The sequence below is a fragment of the Corythoichthys intestinalis genome, chromosome 9 (genome assembly GCF_030265065.1).
Source record: "Corythoichthys intestinalis isolate RoL2023-P3 chromosome 9, ASM3026506v1, whole genome shotgun sequence".
In the NCBI taxonomy this organism is placed as follows: domain Eukaryota; kingdom Metazoa; phylum Chordata; class Actinopteri; order Syngnathiformes; family Syngnathidae; genus Corythoichthys; species Corythoichthys intestinalis.
In genome coordinates, this window is record NC_080403.1 from 52,793,233 (window position 1) to 52,817,111 (window position 23,879).

General features: G+C 37.0%; 1 protein-coding gene across 2 annotated transcripts in view; it reads right to left on the bottom strand.

The window, feature by feature from the left end:
- The window catches only part of necab3 (N-terminal EF-hand calcium binding protein 3), a 65,153-nt gene that overhangs the window by 32,049 nt on the left and 9,225 nt on the right, over positions 1-23,879 (bottom strand). For both annotated transcript variants that reach the window (XM_057844817.1, XM_057844816.1), the window contains exons 3-5: positions 8,431-8,539; positions 2,299-2,324; positions 1,889-1,986 (exon numbers count right to left, since the gene is read on the bottom strand). In XM_057844817.1, the coding sequence (XP_057700800.1) occupies positions 1,889-1,986; positions 2,299-2,324; positions 8,431-8,539 (233 nt within the window). The remainder of the gene's footprint in view (positions 1-1,888; positions 1,987-2,298; positions 2,325-8,430; positions 8,540-23,879) is intronic.

Sequence of the window (23,879 nt, forward strand, 5' to 3'; positions counted from 1 at the left end):
CTGATTAAAGTTAGTTTCCTTAGTGTCTCTGTGTTACTATTTTTTCATTGCCTCATAATGTATGTAAAATGAAGATTATTGTAGCCATGTACAAAGAGCATTTTGAATATAAAATGCTAAAATAAAAGGTTCCCGGTACGTGTTTCCATGACAACCTCTTAGCTATTTCCTGTTTTGGTCTCGTGTCACATGTGTTGTAGGACTGAAGGCGTGGGCCAGGCAGGTGGACATTGGAGCCGAGTGTTGACACGTTGCGAGGGAATGTTGATCTGTGGATATCCATGAATGAAGGTGAGTATTTTTCCTTCATTCTGGAGGGTATCAACAAAAGGTTGGACTTCCTACATGCGCGGCCGTTTCATAGCTTTGCTGTAGCAACGACGGGCAGTCATCGCTCCAAGTTGGCAAGCTTTGTTTACATCTAATGAGTGTTGCACATTTATGCCGTGAGGTGATGTGTTCGTTTAGCATCTGTGGGATGTGTTGTAAGTCCGATTGAGTGTAAAGTGCTTAGTTGCAGCCACGTTTTGTGGCTAAATTGACCGCATGTGTGTTGAGAGGAGTACTTCCGGGTTGTGGACGCGCATCCGCGCCCTCCACCACCTTTGCAGTTTTGTGCAGTCAGTTTGCAGTGTTTTACATTGGCACTGATATGCTGTTAACCATAAGCCGAAATTCAGACGTTTTGACATTAGGGTTAATCTTAGCGTTAGCGGGGTTTAATTGGTCAGTGGAGTTGATTTCAACAAATTCCAAACAGTTTGCCACATATTTGTTGGTTTCAGGGCTCCGGAGTGGCTAAGCTAGCGCGAAATTCTGATATTCCCCTTTAAATTCAATCATCGGAAAGTCAATTATATGTGATGACATTTTTCTATTGTCATTCTTATGTTGAGGCAGCAAAGGGAGAATAATGGGTAAAAAGTAACTGACAGATTACTTTTAAAGTAACTTAGTTACTTTGATAATGCAGTAATCAGTAAAGTAACTAGATTACTTTTTTGAGGCGTAATCAGTAATTAAATTACTTTTTCAAGTAATCTGTGACGACACTGTTTTATAAGTGATTCTGCATGTTTTCCTCAACTATTAAGTTTCTGATGTGAAATTTAGTTATTTATTAGCTGTTGGAAAAAAAATTTTAGTTGCTATTTTGGTCAAAAACCTATATGTTAAATATTTCTATTGATCCTGAAAATATAGGTGATTATCTCTGCATTTGGTGATTTTTGTGCATCCAGTGTAAAATCTGAGACTTTTATAGCCGTTTTAAGTTGTGTTATACTTATATAGAAAATTAATTAATGGGGATTTTATAAGGGAACGACTTTGATTTTTTTCATGCCGCTGCTCATGGAGACTCATATATGGCTAATGTAGGTGCTTGTTTTGGTTTTAGGTCAGTAGCAGCTTTGGTTCTGTAAATATTTGAATTTGAAGTTTTTGAAAATAGGCCCCCTACGAATCGGCCCCGTTTCCCATGTCATGTCAATAGGTTATGAAGTCTACGGTACAATAATACAAAAGGTGAAAAAAATTTAATTTTTGTATACTTTCAAATTGAACTTCTTTCAAATACTGATAATTCATGACAAATCATAGAATATCGATAAGAGTTTAATTCAAGATATCAAATATGTTGTCAAACCTTGTTCTGTACTTTTATAATGTTTTGAAATGCACGACTGTGAAGTCATGATTTGTCAAATTTGACGAGGGTGTTTCTTACTCAAGTACGTCAGTTAATCGAAGCTTGGCATCTGTTACAGCAGAAGCCAATATTTGAACAAATATAATACAACGCTCCATGAAAGCAATGTTTGCACAAGTTGATCCAGTTTGTCCAATACATATAACGTCACGGTAAGTCACTGCAAAGAAATCTTACCTCTTTAGTTTTATACATGGCCTTTAGAACGGCCACATTCAACTTCTCCAGGGCTGAGAGGACATTCAGATACCCGCCCAAGTGCTCAGAGAAATAATCTACATGTGGGAAACAAGCGTCACAACATGTTTGTTTTTTATTTTTTTTGCATTGGAATTCATCAGTAAAGTATTAAAATGCATGCAATCAAGACATGAACATTCAGTCGGAATACAAATTCATATTCATGGTTTAGATGTTAAAATAGAAGCATTGCAGGGGGGTTTCTCCTTGATTTAGTGATACTTGCAAGCCTCCGTCCTACTTTCACCGGCCTTAACCAGGCCATTCCACAGACACACATGCTCATAAATAGGCCAAAAGATGTGCATGCAGTGGTGACGGACAAGCATGAGACAAGGAAAACCAACCTGACAGCTTGTCAGTGTCCAGATTGCTGGAAAGAGAAGAGTTATCATGTAAAGATTCATTAGTTATTATAGGATTCCGATTAGAAACCGAACCCATACCTTGTAAGGGTAGGTTAGAATTATACTAGTTGTGAATGTACAGTCAAGTGAAAAAATTACTACACTCTATGGAAGCATGTGTGTTTTCTAGCGGTCATATGGATATTTAATATCAATTTTAACAATCTTTAGAGAGTCAAGTAATAAAACTAAACAATTAAAACTGAAAAAAAAAAAAATTTTTTTTTTTAAATAATTATCTGCAAAATATCATTTTAAATACCCTAATTTTTGCACTATAAGGCGCACCTGACTATAAGCCGCAGCCCACCAAGTTTGGCACGAAAATGACATTTGTTCATAAATAAGCTGCACTGGACTACAGGCCGCAGCCGTCCTCACTGTATCATGGGATATTTACACCAAAAGATATTAACCGGTAAAACTTTATTTGACAGTGCCATCATACGACTGTCAAAAGACCAAATGAAGCACCATGAAGCTTTGAACCAATTGGCTGCAAAGCTTCAAGAAGCTTCATTTGGCCATTCAACCGACAGTCAACCTCTGCTGCCATCTGTTGTCAACACTGTTGTCATCCAACATGCCTCTTAGCATGCATAGCAGCGCTACAGATGTAAATAACAATCAAAAATCATTTTCTGTGCTAAATATTTCTTCAGTTACTGTTCCAGTTGTTTCATCAATTGCTAGTTATGGTATTTGCTAACACTTTATCTGACAGTGGTGCCATAAGGCTGTCATTACACAATCATAATAATGATATGCCTCTGTCCTGAGCATTCATGAATGCTTATAACAGATGTCATTAAGTGTTATCCGGCAAATGATCTCACTTTTGAATGATGCAAAACATCCAAGATGGACAAAAATTGAGTTAGTGACATAATTTGCCAAATGACATTTAATGACATAAGCATTCAGTAATGTCCATGATAGTGTCATGTCATATTTTTGATGATCTTAAGACAGTCTTATGACACCGCTGTCAAATAAAGTGTTACTTAAAAAAAAAATCAACAAATAAGCTGCACTGGAGTATAAGCCAGAGATATCAAAATGAAGGAAAAAAGTAGTGGCTTATAGTCCAAAAATTACGGCAAATGCAATTTCTGTTGAGGAATAAATCAGGACAACCCCACATTCGATCCCACTTAAAATAGATAAAAGCACACACAGGGGTCTCACATCAGGTGCGCATGATTAGAACATCATTACCCAATGTTTTGAAGGAGGCTTGCCTTATCTAAACCTCACATTTAGTTTGGTGTGCCCCTGACTGTTGAAATGAGAGAAAACACCATGGTGAAATCAAAGGAGCGTTCTGAGGCCTTCAGAAAGAAGATTGTAGACACTTATGAGTCTGGTAAGGGATTTCAAAAGATCTCAAAAGAATATAAAATCAGCCATTCCACTGTCTGGAAAATAGTCTACAAGTGAAGGACATTCAAAACAACTGCCAACATGCCCAGGTCTGGCCGACCAAGCAAGTTCACCCCGGGAGCAGATCGCAAGATGCCAAATGAAGTCTCCAAAAATCCTAAAATGTCATCACGGGACCTACAGCAGGCTCTTGCTATTTTTGATGTGAAAGTGCATGGCTCGACAATCAGAAAGAGACTTCACTAGTTTAACATTCATGGGAGGTGTGCAAGGAAGAAACCTTTGCTCTCCAAGAAGAACATGAAGGCCAGACTGAAGTTTGCCAGAGTGAATGTAGACGAAGACCAGAACTTCTGGAATAATGTTCTTTGGATAGATGAATCTAAAATTGAATTATTTGGACACCAGAACAGAGGACATGTTTGGCGTAAACCCAATAAAGCATTCTAGGAAAAGAAGCCCATACCAACTGTGAAGCGTGGAGGTGGAAGTGTCATGGTTTGGGGATGCTTTGCTACAGCAGGACCTGGCCAGCTCACCATCATAGTATCTGCCATGAATTCTATTGTGTCTCAGAGGGTGCTTGAGGAACATGTGAGATCATCTGTGAAAAAGATTAAAGCTGAAGCGAAACTGGGCCCTCCGACATGACAATGACCCAAAACATACCAATAAATCCACCAAGGACTGGCTGAAAATGAAGAAATGGAGAGTCATAGCCCAGATCTTAATCCCATTGAGATGCTGTGGGGTGACTTGAAATGGGCTGTCCATGCAAGAAACACCTCAAACATCAGACAGCTGCAAGTATTCTGCGTTGAGGAGTGGGGCAACCTTTCTTCAGACCAATGCCAAAGACTGGTAGATGGCTACAAAAAGTGTCTCACTAAAGTCATTTCAGTCAAAGGGAGTAACACTAACTATTTGATCGTAGGGTGTCCTAACTTTTTCCTCAGTTAGAATATGCATTTTTGTTTATATATTCAGTTTAATGAGTAAAATAATGTTAATTTTTGTTGTTTACCTGCAATTAAATCACTTTCTTTTCCAGATATAAAGAAAAACAAGATCAGATGTTGATATGTGAACATTTCTTAATAAAGAACTGAATATTTAAGGGTGTGTCCTTTTTTTTCTTCACATGACTGCATCCTTGTTTCAATATATCATCGTAAACAGAGGTGGGTAGTAACATGTTACGTTTTCTCAGTTAATTTTACTTTTTGAGAAAAATATACTTCTAAGAGTAATTTTGCCACCCATATGTTTTACTTTCACTTAAGTAGATTTGTGAAGAAAAAACACTACTCTTACTCTGATACTTTGGGCTACACTAGATTTGTTACATTTTTTTCTTTTTATTACATTTAACTTTATTTTCCCTGGGATTTTCCCTTCACCGATGAGACATCACAACAATAATCACATGACTCCAGGATACCAATCAGATGTAATGATACAGTCACATGACCACACATGAGCTTGCAGTTATAAGTCCTATGATCACGCCAACCTGTTCAATCATGTGGCATCTTTAATAGCGTAGCAAAAATGAAACTTATTTGACATACAGCATGGCTCGAAAGCGCGAATTTCACTCTCTCACACAGTTTTTATTTGGCACCAATACACCACGAAACAAACACTCACCGGCTACTTTATTAGGTACACCTATCCAACTGCTCGTTAACACTTAATTTCTAATCAGCCAATCACATGGCGGCAACTCATTGCATTTAGGCATGTAGACATGTATTAAGACAATCTCCTGCAGTTTAAACCGAGCATCAGTATGGGGAAGAAAGGTGATTTGAGTGACTTTGAACGTGGCATTGTTGTTGGTGCCAGAAGGGCTGGTCTGAGTATTTCAGAAACTGCTGATCTACTGGGATTTTCACGCACAACCATCTCTTGGGTTTACAGAGAATGGTCCGAAAAAGAAAAACTATCCAGTGAGCGGCAGTTCTGTGGGCGGAAATGCCTTGTTGATGCCAGAGGTCAGAGGAGAATGGCCAGACAGGTTTGAGCTGATAGAAAGGCAACAGTGACTCAAATAACCACCCGTTACAACCAAGGTAGGCAGAAGAGCATCTCTGAACGCACAGTACATCGAACTTTGAGGCAGATGGGATACAGCAGCAGAAGACCACGCCGGGTGCCACTCCTTTCAGCTAAGAACAGGAAACTGAGGCTACAATTTGCACAAGCTCAGCAAAATTGGACAATAGAAGATTGGAAAAATGTTGCCTGGTCTAATGAGTCTCGATTTCTGCTGCGACATTCGGATGGTAGGGTCAGAATTTGGCGTCAACAACATGAAAGCATGGATACATCCTGCCTTGTATCAACGGTTCAGGCTGGTGGTGGTGTAATGGTGTGGGGAATATTTTCTTGTCACTCTTTGGGCCCCTTGGTACCAATTGAGCATCGTTGGAACGCCACAGCCTACTTGAGTATTGTTGCTGACCATGTCCATCCCTTTATGACCACAATGTACCCAACTTCTGATAGCTTCTTTCAGCAGGGTAATGCGCCATGTCATAAAGCTGGAATCATCTCAGACTGGTGTCTTGAACATGACAGTGAGTTCACTGTACTCAAATGACCTCCACAGTCACCAGATCTCAATCCAATAGAGCATCTTTGGGATGTGGTGGAACGGGAGATTCGCATCACGGATGTGCACCCGACAAATCTGCACCAACTGTGTGATGCCATCATGTCAATATGGACCAAACTCTCTGAGGAATGCTTCCAGCACCTTGTGGAATGTATGCGCACGAAGAATTGAGGCAGTTCTGAAAGCAAAATGGGGTCCAACCCGTTACTAGCATGGTGTACCTAATAAAGTGGCCGGTGAGTGTATACGATCGATTCAATTCATGTATTAGGTAACAGTACAATATAGTAACAATAGCTCATAAAGATTAAGTTGTGCTGAGAAAAAAATATACCGTTGTTCACATTTTTTAAAAATTTGTAAGCAGTTACTCATTACCTGAGTATTCATTTCAAGAAATACTTTTTACTTGTACTTGAGTAGATCTTGTGGATGACTACTTTTACTTGAAATCATGCTACTCTTACTTGAGTAAAATATTTGGCTACTCTACCCACCTCCGCTTGTAACTAATAGGAGAGTTAAAATCAGAGGTGGGTAGTAACGCGTTACATGTACTCCATTACATTTACTTGAGTAACTTTTTGAGAAAAATGTACTTCTAGAGTAGTTTTATTAAGCTATATTTTTTACTTTTACTTGAGTATATTTGTGAAGAAAAAACGCTACACAAGAGTCTTAACATTCTTCCTCTTTGTTCTACATATTAGATTTTTATATAGATATAGATAACTTAGTGCTTAGAAAAAAACTACCATTGTTTAAAAAAAAAAAAAAAATCCAAGAAAAATATAAGCAGTTACTCACATTGTTACTCATTACTTGAGTATTCTTTTCACCAAATACTTTTTTTTACTTGGACTCGAGTAAATTTTTTGGACAACAACTTTTACTTTTACTTGAGTGATATCATTTTGTAGTAACGCTACTCTTACTGGAGTAAATTTTATGGCTACTCTTTTACCTCTGGTAAAATACATCTACCTTAGTTGGACACTCCATTGTTTAAGCAATCAAATTGATCAAAATGCAGAACTTCGATTTTCATTGTCATTTTTTAAGAAGTTTTGTAAAATATAATGTTTTCATTCAAAGGTCTGAAATGTTTCAGGAACAAAATGGTCACAAATGTCAACATTTGTGAAATATAACATTGAATATAACATTAAGTGTGTACATAATATCAAGGTAATTGATTAAAGGGCTTTAAATAAAGCCAAATCATGGCAAACTCTGTAATATCTGCAAATATCATAACTGTCCAAAGATCAACATAGAATCGTATCGTCATTAAATAATGTGATTTACACCACTAGCAAGTAGGATGTGTCAATTTCAATGATTTATAGCGATCGGGTAGCATAGAATAGGATGTCAACCTATCAACACTTGCAGATAATTTTCTTAATACTGGGTTCCCCACAAAATAATCAATTATAAACTCAACATATAATTACTGTGTTACCAGAAAGAAATAGTCACTAAGAAAAGTAATAAAATATATATTTTTTTAAACTGTGCAGAAGCATTGTGGGTATAAGTAATTGACGATACATGGCCTGGACTAATCTGTGCCTTTTGCCTGCCTGTATTTTTATGTACTAATGTACTTTATCGTCACCTAGGTGGCGCTTCAGGGTTTATTTGTGAATTATTCCTTTTATTTAATTACGGACATACAGTATATTATCAATAAAGTGGTGTAATATAGGCACTTTTTCCACAACTTAAGTTGTGGAAAAAGTCCTTGTTCTCTTATTTTTCACAGAATGTATACCTTGAAGTTGTTACATTTATCATCATTAAAGTATCCAGTGGGGCATCACAATACAGTTAGCCATAAAAATAAAAATATAAAAGCCCACGTCCGCATATATCGGTATCTGATTTTTGGAGTTGGAAAAATATCAGGATATCGGTTAAAAAGTCATACTCGGACAACTCTAAAAATGATGTATAGAAGTGGTAAGAGATTCAGTGAAAATTTGGGGCATTTTTAGTTTTCTTCTCTCTCCGTCGCTTCTACTCTGTCCTGAACATCATTATGAGGGTGTATCAGGTAAACTCACTTATTCTGTCGCCCCTCGATAGAATAGAAAAGCTCCTGCAGTTGCGCCGTTGTCAGGACGCCGTCAGCGAAGTAAGCGTTAAACTCCTCGAATGACAGCTTGCCATCATCTGAGAACAAAAACACATCTTGAGTCACGTTTTGACAAACGGCCAGATACATTGAATTTGACGATGACGGCATGCAAACAAAGCCAATGAAACATTTATTTTCTTCTCACATTGACACAATACGGCGTCATTGCTTTTCTGTCCAAAATCACCCCGTGAGTCCAATATTTTGCCACTGACTGACATACTTGTGTTGTTTTGCCTGCTGTTAGCAAATTTTGGACAGGGAAGCTCCCAATTATCCACTCCCAGGCCTCCACTACAAATCCGGCTCGCTGTGACAGAAAAGAAGCCAATGTTTCAGCAGTAATAAGATAAATAGCTCGGGTTGTCATCTGCAAAGATGCATCCTTGCTCTGCCAGCAATCTGTCTTTGTCTGCAGATTCTCAAAGCAATATGGAGGGAGCTAGTTAGTGGTTTAGTTTTAATAAAAGTGATATGATGAAACAAATGAGGCTAAGTGGTATCTAGCAGATGCAGACTGACATCCAGGGGCTTTGTTGCTTATTTTCATTTGGCTTCGCAGCACTTCCCCAACACAAGGAGACGTCTGCCCTAATAACAACCCTGTCATGAGGTTCCACTAGGCTGAAGGCTCAAGGGCGCCATCTGTTCAACTGAAGACAAGCCTTGTAATTACCGCAACTCAAAGCGATGCCAAGACACTGTCACTCACTTTTGCTAAGGTCTCTTAGGGCTCCAAGCAAGAAATCCCTGGGGATGATTATCAGACAATATTGCGATTAGAGCTGAAACGAATACTCGAGTAACTCCAGTTTAAAAACTGATCCGAGTAATTTTATTCACCTTGAGGAATCGTTTAATTTTGCCAGCTCTGAGCATCACGTTTTGCCCGGACTACTTTTAATGCGGGACAACGCGCTGACGTCACGTGCGTAGAGGAAGAAGCAATAAAACGAAAAACGAAAAAAACTTACCGCAGCCGACAGCCGCTCCAAACTACGCCGACGTTGCTAAAAACAACGCCCGCATGATGCTAGTAGCAGGTAGTGTCCGATGCGTCTTATGGATATCACATGCATCTAGGACTAGATGCGAAAATGACAGACTCTGCCGCGTCTGGGCAGCGTTAGTAAACAGCAGTGTTGGGAGTAACGGTACTTCGTCAGTATACGTAAAATAAATGCTAGCTGTCCATTTTTTTGCTTTTTTAACCAAGAATCGAGACTTTTACGTCCATATCATAAAGAATTCAGGGATTTAAGCATTTATTCACAAGAATTTTCAACGTAAAAAGCTCTTTGTCGTTGTAAGGCGGCCGCCACATTGGCTTAAAGACCAGCATCACATTTGCATTATTTACGTAAAATAAATGCTAACTGCCCGGTTTTTTGTTTTTTAACCGATAATCGAGACTGTTTTACGTCCATATCCAAAAAGAATTCAGTGATTTAAGCATTTATTCACGAGAATTTTCAACGTTAAAAGCTCTTTGTGGTGATAAGACGGCGCCACAGTGGCTTAAAGACTAGCAGCGCATTTGACATATTCATGTAAAATAAATGCTAACTGCCCGTTTTTTTGCTTTTAACCAAGAATCTAGACTTTTATGTTCATATCTATTAAAAATTCAGGGATTTAAGCATTTTTTCACAAGAATCTTCAATGTAATAAGCTGTTTGTTGTTGTAAGGTAGCCGCCACATTGGCTTAAAGAATAGCATCACATTTGAAATATTTACGTAAGATAAATGCAAACTGACGTTTTTTTGTGTGTTTTTTTTTTGTTGCTTTTAACCAAAAATCTAGACTGTTTTACGTTCATATCTATTAAAAATTCAGGGATTAAAGCATTAATTCACAAGAATTTTCAACGTAAAAAGCTGTTTGTGGTGATAAGGCGGCTGCCACATTGGCTTAAAGACTAGAATCACATTTGAAAAATTTACCTAAAATAAATGCTAACTGCCCGTTTTTTTGTTTTTTAACCGAGAATCGAGACTTTTACGTCCATATCCAAAAATAATTCAGGGATATAAGCTTTTATTCACGAGAATTTTCAACGTTAAAAGCTCTTTGTGGTGATAAGGCGGCGCCACAGCGGCTTAAAGACTAGCAGCGCATTTGACATATTTACGTAAAATAAATGCTAACTGCCCGTTTTTATTGCACTTAACCAAGAAGCTAGACTGTTTTATGTCCATATCATTTATTCACAAGAATTTTCAACATAATGTGCAGGAAGTGACCTGTAAGTGACCTAAAATTAACTCATTGCCCGCCCGAAGATTGACATCTTTAATTCATTTAAACTGGGAGGCCTGGCTGCGAATGCTCATCTTTTAGTACCATTCAACCCTCCCAATCAAAGGGGATTGGAGGTCCAGTGTCATCAATGCCAATGTCAATGAGTTAACAAGGAAGTGATCACAAATCTACAAGAATTAACCTAGGGCAGAGCAAAGCATCCCAACAAAGTTTCTCCAGAAATGCCATTTTCTAGTTAAATAAGGTTTTGTTTTGTTTTGTTTTTTTACTTTGCACACATCTCTTTTGACTCTCAAACTAATGGCAGTCTTTTGGCATGCAAGGGAGTCATTCTGCTTGCTCACCTCCACTTTCACCCGTTGCCGATGACAACGTGGCCTCTCTGCATTTATTCATTCACACCAGCGTGTTATTTGCCCACCGTAATCAATTATGCTGCGTTTAAATGCAAATGTGAGTTTGAAGTAGTCAGAAATCATGTCGCAATCACAAAAAGTGGCAAACATTAGCTTCGAAAGTACTGCAACGAGCAATGTTTTAATCTTATTTCTATACAGATGAATGCCGTTTATATATAAAAAGACTATTTTTACAATGTTTATGAACCAGATTTTGATATTCCTATTTGTGGTTCAAAAGTTAAGTCAAATTACTGTGCACCTGAAGAAGCCTGGCTGACATAGAGCTTGACTAATTGAAGTGTACATTGAATGTTTAATTTGATTGTTGTTTTTCTTAATTCCACACTAATGCGTGCTCGTTCAGACTAGAGATGGGATGCTCGAGCCTTCCTGCTCGAATCTGATTCGAGCAAATGAAGTAGAGGTGTGTCAAAGCAGTGTTCCGAAAACGGCGTCGAGCAAGCCAAAAATCACGTGACCACTGCTGACGAGGCCTCGAACGTCACAGATGTGTCAGAGTCACACTGTTTCCACAGGAAAATGAAAACTCGATGGGAGCCCGCCCGCTCAATCGGTGGGAACGTAATAAAAAGTGGCAGAATAACGCAGTTTTTCGGTGTTTTTTTGAGAGGAGGAATTTTCGTGAGTGCTACAAAAATTTGCTCATTTTCAAGTCAGGAGTCGGAATATCATTATCACTTAAATTTCATTAAATTCATTCACATTGTTAAACACTAGATAGTGGCATACGTTTATTTAGAATAGATACAAATACGACATAACCACCCCCCCAGAAATTATACTTAATTAAAAAATAAAATATTTCACATACCTTTCCTTACTTTTATTCGGCTCAATTATTTCCATCTTATGATTTTGGAAATGTTTATAGTATGCAATAAATAATATCCCTGTTCCTAAGCACTGTGCTTACTGTACTGTGATATTTACAAAAAACTAACAATACAGAGTTACTCCCCGACATCTAGGACGAGCCACTTACACGACTAGCGCTGTTGTGTATTACAAATACTGCTTTGAATACGTCTTCACAGACAAAGCAATGACACGGGCTTAAAAAGTTCAACTTTAATTGCGTAAATCACACTTAATGACGACACGATCTCACAGTTGAAATAGACGACATCCACGTAATTCTATTGAAGATATGAAATGCTGAGGCAATTTGACAACTTTAGTTTTAAAAAGAAACATGCACTGTTTATCCAGTAGATGGAGCTCTTGCAGTGGTCAAACGCCTCGAAACAGTGATTCAATTTAGTGCAATTGTCTCAAAAGTGGCTCATTGTTTCGGAAAGCCTCAGTTTTTCCATCCCTAGTTCAGACTGCCCTTGTCCATTGAGCCTGTTCAAGTATTACGCATGCGCACTAAAGCCAAAGTTAGGCTTCTGTGTTGCGGTGACGGAGTAGCGACGGCGTAGACTCTACGTTGTCAACGATAGGGGTGTAACGGTATACAAAAATCTCGGTTCCTCAAGGCAAAGAACAGCAAGCTCCTCCAGGACTGGCCAGCCCAGTCACCAGACATGAACAGGTTGAAAGAGGAAGCATGGAAGACGAAACCCAAGAATGTTGATGAACACTGGAGGCATGCAAGACTGCTTTCTTTGATGTTCCTGATGACTTCATCAATAAATTGTATGAATCCTAGCCGAACTGCGTGGATGCAGTCCTTCAAGCCCATGGTAGTCATACAAAATATTAAATTTGGATCTCAGCGCACCACTACTTAATTCGCTTATGTTATGTAACATATTTTTTGTATTTGAAGTACAGTTTTTGTTCAATTTTCACCCTACTTTCTGTAGGCGACAAAACTTTTGTCTTGCCAAAATTGGACCTTTATGTCTTCATTAAATGATAAATCTTTTTTCAGTGAAACAAATATATTTTTGTACATTCAACATCATTTGGGAGGGTCTTAGCTTTCATATGAGCCATTTCTGAAACCAATTGAATAATTAAAAGTCAGGTTATTAGTAGGGCTGTCAAAATTATCGCGTTAAAGGGCGTTAAGTAATTTTTTAAATTAATCACGTTAAAATATTTGACGCAATTAACGCAGATGCCCCGCTCAGACAGATTGAAATGACAGTACAGTGAAACGCTCACTTGTTGTGTTTTATGGAGTTTTGCCGCCCTCTGCTGGCGCTTGGGTGCGACTGATTTTATAGGCTTCAGAACCCATGAGCATTGTGTAAGTAATTATTGACATCAACAATGGCGGGGTACTAGTTTATTTTTTGATTGTCAATTGTCAAGTATTACCGAAACAAAATGGTGACGTCACGTACAGTAATGGTCGGCAACGGATCGCCGAATACGTTTCTTCAACACAACATGGCCGTGTCAATTTAAAAAAAAAAGGGCTGTCAAAATTATCGCGTTAACGGGCGGTAATTAATTTTTTAAATTAATCACGTTACAATATTTGATGCAATTAACACACATGCCCCCCTCAAACAGATTTAAATGACAGCACAGTGCAATGCCAACTTGTTACTTGTGTTTTTTTTTTGGAGTTTTGCTGCCCTCTGCTGGCGCTTGGGTGCGACTGATTTTATGGGCTTAAGCACCCATGAGCATTGTGTAATTATTGACATCAACAGTGGCAGGCTACTAGTTTATTTTTTGATTGAAAATTTTACAAATTTTATTGAAACGAAAACATTAAGAGGGGTTTTAATATAAAATTTCTATAACTTGTACTAACATTTATTTTTTAAGAACTACAAGTCTTTCTATCCATGGATCGCATTAACAGAATGTTAATAATGTTAATGCCGTCTTGTTGATTTATTGTTATAATAAACAAATACAGTCCTTATGTACTGCATGTTGAATATATATATATATATACTGGACTGTCTCAGAAAATTAGAATACACAATATTCTAATTTTTTGAGACAGTCCTGTGTATATATACAGGACTGTCTCAGGAAATTAGAATACACAATATTCTAATTTCCTGAGACAGTCAGGAAATTAGAATATTGTGTATTCTAATTTCCTGAGACAGTCCTGTATATATACACAGGACTGTCTCAAAAAATTAGAATATTGTGTATTCTAATTTCCTGAGACAGTCCAGTATATATATATATATATATATATATATATATATATCCATCTTGTCTTATCTTTCCATTCCAACGATAATTCACAGAAAACAATGGCATATTTTATAGATGGTTTGAATTGCGATTAATTGCGATGAATTACGATTAATTAATTTTTAAGCTGTAATTAACTCGATTAAAAATTTTAATCATTTGACAGCCCTAGTTATTATTGTTTCTACAAAATGGATAAGCGACAAGACTGTTGTCAGGGACTGTATACCCACCTCTGGCTATAAAGATTGTTGTCCATATTTTTCGAACATTTTCTGCAACCTTGGCATTAATAACACAATATTAACAGTCTCTTAATCCCACCCGATTCTGTGACGAATGCTGCCAGATGGCATGCAAAGATAGCGAAGCCAGCAGAGGCGAAACTCAGATGCGCGGCCAGGTGGAGGATTACTGAGGCTGACGCACACTTCGACGCTTGGTCAACACGTGCCTTTGTCTGTTTGTTCTGGGAGCAGTGGGATGCTGTATTTGATGTGTCTCCATTTCGTTTCATAGCCTTGCAGTGCTCGTTATGGCTTTTATTTCACCAAGATAAATGGACCGAGCTCAGTTAGAATGCTGAGAGCAAACTTGGCGTCAACTACCCCGGTGGTAATCAGAGTAAGAAAGAAAAAACACAGCGACAACCAAAAGAAAGAAACCTTCTCATTGCTACTGGAAGCAATGTATTCCAAGTCTGAAAATGAATCATGCATGAGAAAACAGCCCGTGCCGACTGGATTAAGACAGCTCCATAACTCTTCTTCTTCTCCATTATGCTAAAAGGTCCAAAAAGTTTGCAGAGGATCAATATAAACACGAGCCAAATGATCGGGCCTTTAAAATAAAGCACAAAGTGAGTCGCACTTTGTAGAAGGTTGTTGGCACTGCAGATTGTGTTTATAGGTTTAAAAACACCCATTAATCATTTGTTCATATCGGAGGTGGATAGAGTTGCCAAACATTTTACTCAAGTATAGATAGCGTTAATTCAAAATAATATCACTCCAGTAACAGTAAAAGTAGTCATCCCAAAACTTCACTCAAATACAAGTTAAAAAAAAAAGTATTCAGTGAAAATAATACTCATGTAATGAGTAACACTGTGAGTAACGGTTTACAATGTCTGATATTTTTGAAAACTTTTTTTTTCCTAAACACAGTGTCATATATGATCTGTTATGATACAGTACTATAACAGGATCATATTAGGCCATACAAATACACAAAAATCATCAAAGTACTACTAGAAAAACCATCAAAAATGAAACATTACCTGTCCAGAGAGCATGAGTGCCCTCGTAGTAGCGGTTTTAAAAAAATCTACAGTCCCTAACAAAAGTCTTGTCTCTTATCCATTTTGTTGAAACAATTGCTAATAACCTGACTTTTAATTATTCAATTGGTTTCAGAAATGTCTCATATGAAAGCTAAGACTCTCCCAAATGATGTTGAATGTACCAAAATATATTTGTTTCACTGAAAAAAGATTTATCATTTAATGAAGACATAAAGGTCAAATTTTGGCAAGACAAAAGTTTTGTTGCCTACAGAAAGTAGTGTAAAAATTGAACAAAAAATGTACTTCAAATTAGGGCTGCAGCTATCGAATATTTTAGTAGTCGAATAATCAATAGACTACTTAGTTCGAATAATCGAGTAATCAGATAGGGAAAATGAAAAATTAAAATACCTGAGCTGAGCCTCAAATGGTATAACATTTTTTTAAAATGAAGTATAAAGTATGTACAAAAAAAGAACAACTGGCTAATTTACATAGAAAAAGTCCGCTAGCATAAATGCTATAAAATGCATTTTTTTTTTTTTAACAATGCACAATGCTCTTAACAAATGGTTCAGAGACATATTCCCATAAAAAAAGGCTAAATATACCTATAAACTAAATTAAGAATGCATTAAAAAAAAAAATAGCTCAAACAAAAACTTAGCTTGCGTTGGTCTTAACAGGGAGCAGTTGGATTCAGCCATGTGAAAAGAGGCAGACCAGAGTGTATCCACCCTCATCAATAAAACTAATTTCAAACACTTTCAAAATAAACCATTAAAACGGCAATTTAATTAAACGAATACTCGAAGCAACAACATTTAATTCGAATATTTTTTTGCAATCGCATATTCGAGTTAATCGATTAATCGTTGCAGCACTACTTCAAATACAAAAATATATTACATAACATAAGCGAATTAAGTAGTCGCGCTGTGATATGCAAATTCAATATTTTGTATGACTTCCATGGGCTTCGGCAAGGATTCATACAATTTATTGATAAATCATCAGGAACATCAAAGAAAGCAGTCTTGCATGCCTCCCAGAGTTCAACAACATTCTTGGGTTTCGTCTTCCATGCTTCCTCTTTCATCCTACCCCAGACATGATCAATGATGTTTATGTCTGGTGACTGGGCTGGCCAGTCCTGGAGGATCTTGATCTTCTTTGCCTTGAGGCACTTTGAAGTAGAGATTGAAGTATGCGATGGAGCACCATCCTGCTGCAGAATTTGTCCCTTTTTATGGATAGGAATGTGAGAGGCAGCTAAGATTTTTTGATATTTCAGACTATTTATCCCTCAGGGTGCAGACAATTAAAAAAACGTGTGGCATTTGCCAAAAGGGTGGACGCTGGAAAAGTGGCAAGAGGTGGATTTTTCAGATGAATCTTTCATTGAATTACACCACAGTCGCCGCAAATATTGCAGGAGACCTCCTGGAGCCCGCATGGATCCGAGATTCACTCAGAAAACAGTGAAGTTTGGTGGTTACATCATTCCCAAAATCATGGTCTGGGGTTACATCCAGTATGGGGGTGTGCGTGAGATCTGCAGGGTGGAAGTCCCCCGCCCAGGACACGCTCTGCCCACCCAAAGAAAACTGGATGTAGTACTAACGGCAGTCTGGGCACCGCGTATGGTATCCCATTCACATACATTAGTACTGATGTGTTCCAAGTTTTAACCTTTGCGTTGTTACCTCCTCTTTCACCTTAAAAAAAAAAAAAGAAATAATAATAATAATAAATAAATGTTGGTTTTGTTCCCAGTGGGTGCTACACACGTTTACGCATATTTTGATTCTTTTTTTTTTTTTTTTTTTTTTTTTTTTTTTTTTTAATACATTTTATCAAAGTTTTCACTAACGTTCACCTGGCTGTTGAGTTTGGTGAGTTTTGAAGCATTCTGAGGGGGTCAAAGTGGGCTCAAAGCATCGGCGGGACAAAGAATGACTGCTAGGGGGCGCTACACAGTATATTTGGAATTTGTCTTTACACGGTATCAAAGATTGCACCTGTCTTGACCTGCCTCCCGATTTTGAAGCATTCTAAGGGGGTCAAATTGAGCTCAAAGGGGCTGCGGAACAAAGAATAACTATAATAATAGTAACAAAACCGACGAACCACAATAGGTTAACTAAAAAAAACATTGTCACCTGCATGTCCATACTGTTCAGTTATGGATGTGTTCTAAGTCAAATAAAATCAAATCAACTTTTATTTATTTAGACCAAATCACATCAACAGTTATCTCAAGGAGAGAACATAACATGTTTTAAGGTGCAGTAGCCCGACGCTGGATTTTGACCTACTTGAGCATTGTAGGTTGTTTTGTTTTTTTGCCCCTCCAGGTAAGACTAATGCCCACCCGAACCTGGCATCCCGGTAACACCACTGTGCAGTACCCAGATTGAGACAGATGTCTGAGAACTAGGGCTGTCAAAATGATCGCGTTAACAGGCGGTAATTAATTTTTTAAAATTAATCACGTTAAAATATTTGACGCAATTAACGCTCATGCCCCGCTCAAACAGATTAAAATGACAGCATAGTGTAAAGTCCGCTTGTTACTTGTTTTTAGGGTGTTTGGCGTCCTCTGCTGGCGCTTGAGTCCAACTGATTTTATGTGTTACACCATGAGTGAGCATGGTGTAATTATTGACATCAACAATGGTGAGCTACTATTTTATTTTTTGATTGAAAACTTTGCAAATTTTAATAAAACGAAGACATTAAGAGGGGTTGTAATGATCGATCGGGTCCGATCACGTCATTTTCAAAGTATCGGAATTGGCAAAAAAAATGCCTTTTTTAATATAGAAAAATATTTTTTTAATTAAATCGTTTTCTAATTGTATTTAACATTACAGACAAAATGTCTTACACTCATCCAGAGTCTTTAGTTTTGGCTTAAAGTAGGGCTGTCAAATTTATTGCGTCAACGGCGGTAATAACATTAAAATATTTAACGCAATTAACGCATTCGCTGCACTACCCACTCACGCATTGTCGTGTTCAATCTATAATGGCACTGTATTACATGTACATAGAGCTAAAAGGCAACGTAAAATGAGTAGAGAGAATTTTGGCAGCCTTTGAAGCCTTTTTTTAATTGGCTAAAGCCTTACAATTCCTCTCGCAACGATTAGAAATATCGTGGGAAGCAATGTGGGGAAGAAAGGTAGTAGTTGATCTTTTAACACCCTATGTTATTTCCCAACGCAGAGAAGATATATCAATTGGTACCACTACGCACAGTCATGGTTGCACTTCCCATCATGCATTTGGGCAGAAGTTAAATGGCTGCAGTATCATTTACTGAAAGCTCATAAAAATCCACTAGATGGCAATATTTAGTCACAATATACAAAGTCACATTTATCCTTTAAGAATTACAAGTCTTTCTATCCGTGGATCCCTCTCACGTAAAGAATGTTAATAATGTAAATGCCATCTTGAGGATTTATTGTCATAATAAACAAATACAGTACTTATGTACTGTATGTTGAATGTATATATTCATCCGAGTTTTATTCATTTTTTTCTTAATGCATTGCCAAAATGTATATGATCGGGAAAAATTATCGGGAATGATTGGAATTAAATCGGGAGCAAAAAAAAAAAAGCAATCAGATCGGGAAATATCGGGATCGGCGGATACTCAAACTAAAACGATCGGGATCGGATCAGGAGCAAAAAAACATGATCGGAACAACCCTAGTTGTAATATAAAATTTCTATAACTTGTACTAACATTTATCTTTTAAGAACTACAAGTCTTTCTATCCATGGATCGCTTTTAGAGAATGTTGATAATGTTAATGCCATCTTGTTGATTTATTGTTATTATAAACAAATACAGTACTTATGTACCGTATGTTGAATGTATATATCCGTCTTGTGTCTTATATTTCCATTCCAACAATAAGTTACAGAAAAATATGGCATATTTTATAGATGGTTTGAATTGCGATTAATTACGATTAATTAATTTTTAAGCTGTAATTAACTCGATTAAAATTTTTAATCGTTTGACAGCCCTACTGAGAACATATTACTTAATGAGATGCACATGACAATGTTGTGGCATTAGCAGTGCATTGAGTGTGATATTTCAGTGCAAACTTGATTTGAAATTCAAACCGAAATGTACTCAGTCGGTGTGAAATGTGGGCCTGTTTAACTGAATACAAAGGGATTATGTTGTATGAAGGCTGACAAGTGGATAGACAGGTTAATTGCACTTTCTGTCATCCAGATGACACGCATTTCATCGTTCTCCCCGTCTCTAAACGTCAATAGAAGATAGATGTGCGATGATGTTACGGCTATGATACGTTGCCACGTATACCGTGATCCATCACCGTTTAATAGGGTATCTTGACAGTCTGTCCAGCCGACTTCATTATAATAAAAACATCTTCAAGACTACACAATGGACTGGAAACTCCCCCAAGTAAGAATCTATTACACAAATGGCAGTAATTGCGGTTTTCGAAGCATGCGAATGACATCCCCTGTAAATGTAACGACGTCCCCGTCGACGCCCGCTGCGTCTTGATTTGTTTTGGCACCTCATATTCCACCAGACAGAAAATAAATAGAGCAGGGCGTGTGTAGCCAGCAAAGGAAAGCAGGTTGTTCCAGGTTATTACACGACACAGAGGAAGATTATTTTAGACTATGTTTTGGATGGGACTGGCAAACTGGCTTGTTGGCAGCTTGCGTTTGGGGATGCTTATATATTTTTAATTCAGTATGCGCTTTTTGAGCTCACCTTTTCAAAAGGGCTGTCACAGTTTGACAGCAATAGTCTCCAATGAAGAAGCTCATGTGACTTACCATTCATTGGCCAATTGGGCAATTATATTACCGCAATTTCCCGAATATAACGCACACTTTTTTCCCCCAAAATCAACTTGTAAAATCATGGTGCGCATTATAAACAGGTACATGATTGGAGACAGAAATATATATATTATACATATATATAAACTAGGGCTGTCAAACGATTAAAATTGTTCATCGAGTTAATTACAGCTTAAAAATTGATTAATCGTAATTAATTGCAATTCGAACCATCTATAAAATATGCCATATTTTTCTGTAAATTATTGTTGGAATGGAAAGATAAGACACAAGATGGATATATACATTCAACATATGGTACATAAGTACTGTATTTGTTTATTATAACAATAAATCAACAAGATGGCATTAACATTATTAACATTCTGTTAAAGCGATCCATGGATAGAAAGACTTGTAGTTCTTAAAAGATAAATGTTAGTACAAGTTATAGAAATTTTATATTAAAACGCCTCTTGATGTTTTTTTGTTTTAATAAAATTTGTAAAATTTTCAATCAAAAAATAAACTAGTAGTCCGCCATTGTTGATATCAATAATTACTTACACAATGCTCATGGGTGCGGAAGCCGATAAAATCAGTCGCACCCAAGCGCCAGCAGAGGGCGGCAAAACTCCATAAAACATAACAAGTGAGCGTTTCACTGTACTGTCATTTAAATCTGTCTGAGCGGGGCATCTGCGTTAATTGCGCCAAATATTTTAACGTGATTAATTTTAAAAAATTAACGCCCGTACGCCTGTTAACGCGATAATTTTGACAGCCCTAATATATATATTATACATATATATAAACTAGGGCTGTCAAACAATTAAAATTCTTAATCGAGTTAATTACAACTTAAAAATTAATTAATTGTAATTAATCACAATTCAAACCATCTATAAAATATGCCATATTTTTCTGTAAATTATTGTTGGAATGGAAAAATAAGACACAAGATGGATATATACATTCAACATACGGTACATAAGTACTGTATTTGTTTATTGTAACAATAAATCAACAAGATGGCATTAACATTATTAACATTCTGTTCATGGGAAGTGGAACCATGACTTAAGCCCGCCATTGTTGATGTTAATAATTACACAAGGCTCATGGGTGCTTAAGCCCATAAAATCAGTCGCACCCAAGCGCCAGCAGAGAGCAGCAAAACTCCAAAAAACACAAGTAACAAGTTGGCATTGCATTGTGCTGTCATTTTAATCTGTTTGAGGGGGGCATGTGCGTTAATCGCGTCAAATATTGTAACGTGATTAATTTTAAAAAATTAATTACTACCCGTTAACGCGATCATTTTGACAGCCCTAAATAAACTTTTTTTTTTTTTTTTGACACGGCCACGTTGTGTTGAAGAAACGTATGCGGCGATCCGTTGCCAACCGTTACGGTACGTGACGTCATCATTTTGTTTTGGTAATACTTCACTCTGATCAGCCGAATGATTTCGTCTGTGTTAAATTCTGCTTTTTTTCACTCTTCATAAACCACAGAATTTAGTTTCTTGAACTCATTTGAGTCAACGTTTATTGCAGCTCCGCAACTCGGACCATAACAAACGTAACAACACAGACTTCCTGTGTGTGTCCGTCAACATATCTGTCCCTCTGGAAACTCAAACCCAAATAACAATAGTTCCTCTTGTTACTGTCGTGTCGACAGCGATGAGCTCTCTCGGATTTCCGACTTACGTTCTCACTTTCATTTTACCGTATCAATCCATGGAAGAAACATTTATTCATCATGATGAAACGAGCAAGTTATACAGCAGCCTTTAAAAGAAAAGCCACACCTGTTTTGTTTTCTCCTAGATTCTGGTAAGTTGGAGAAGTTGTCAAATCATATTATTACCATAAATATTGTCAGTTTATGGTAATGTTTTGAACTACCAATGTGCTCTGCTTGTGCTGTGTTTCACCAGTCAGTAAAATGACATTTCTGTATCTGTACACGAGCTCTGTTTTCTTGTATTCTTCTATTTATTGGTGCTAAAATTAGGGTGCGCGTTATAAACGGGTACAATAATTTTCCCTAGATTTTACAAGTAAATTTGGGGTGCGCATTATACACGGATGCGCCTTATATTCGGGAAATTACGGTAATAATCCAAAAGTAATATATACTGTATATTTGTACCGGTATATATATATATATATATATATATATATATATATATATATATATATATATATATATATTTTTTTTTTTTTTTTTTTTTATTAACGTTCAAATACAGTCACCTTGCACCAGTTTCAATGTAATCAGTCTGTTTTTTTACTGCCGGATAGGGCGGTAATATTGGATTTACGAACTCCGCCTAGCAACAGGTGACCAGATTAAAGGTTTAACCTTTTAATTAAATTTATTGATACGGGTTTGCATTCTAAAAATGTTTTGAATCAGTTTCAGTATAGAGAAAGTGCAAAAATTGGGGCTGTCAAACGATTAAAATTTTTAATCGAGTTAATTAAAACTTAAAAATGAATTAATCGCAATTAATCGCAATTCAAACCATCTATAAAATATGCCATATTTTTCTGTAAATTATATATATATTCTGTAAAATAAATTGTTGGAATGGAAAGATAAGACACAAGATGGATATATACATTCAACATACGGTACATAAGGACTGTAGTGGGTATTTCACTCTACTGTCATTTAAATCTGTCTATGCTGTCCTCACTCCGAAGCGTCTACTTTTTCCAAAGCTAGACAGCTAGTGAACGACGCCTTAATAATCAGACTTCTTCCTTTTTCATCTGATTTATTAATAAAATGGCCTCAAACCATTGTCCTCTTTAGACCGTCGTAAAACTACAAAAAAAAAGTACACAAGCATTGTATTAGCAACAACGTTAGCTTAGCACGCTGTACAGGTTCACAAAACATAAACAAAAAGTGTCTCATACAAAAAATATAACATTTCGCTTACTAACATAATATGTACATTATTTACAACAACCATACTTACGAACAAATCTTGTCCAAGGATCATATAAGCACAACATTACAACGTAGGCGTCAGCCCGAGATGTCGTGCAGCCATATTAAACTGGCAAGACCACAATAAACCATGTCGCAAAGCGACCACAAGAGTTCGCTGTTAGACAGCACAAAAAGCCTTGCTGTAAAACTTACCAAAAGGCAGAATACTGTCTTAGCGGGACATGTGCGTTAATTGCGTCAAATATTTTAACGTGATTAATTTAAAAAATTAATTACCGCGCGTTAACGCGATAATTTTGACAGCCCTAGCAAAAAATATATTCAAATAGTCATTATATTGCGTTTCAGCGTAAAAGTTGTTTTTAAACTATTCAAAATTTGTAGTTTTGTTCCGAGTACACTCCTCTCTGTAGTGTGTGAAATTTACAAGACAGATTTATATTAACTCTACAAGGCACTTTAA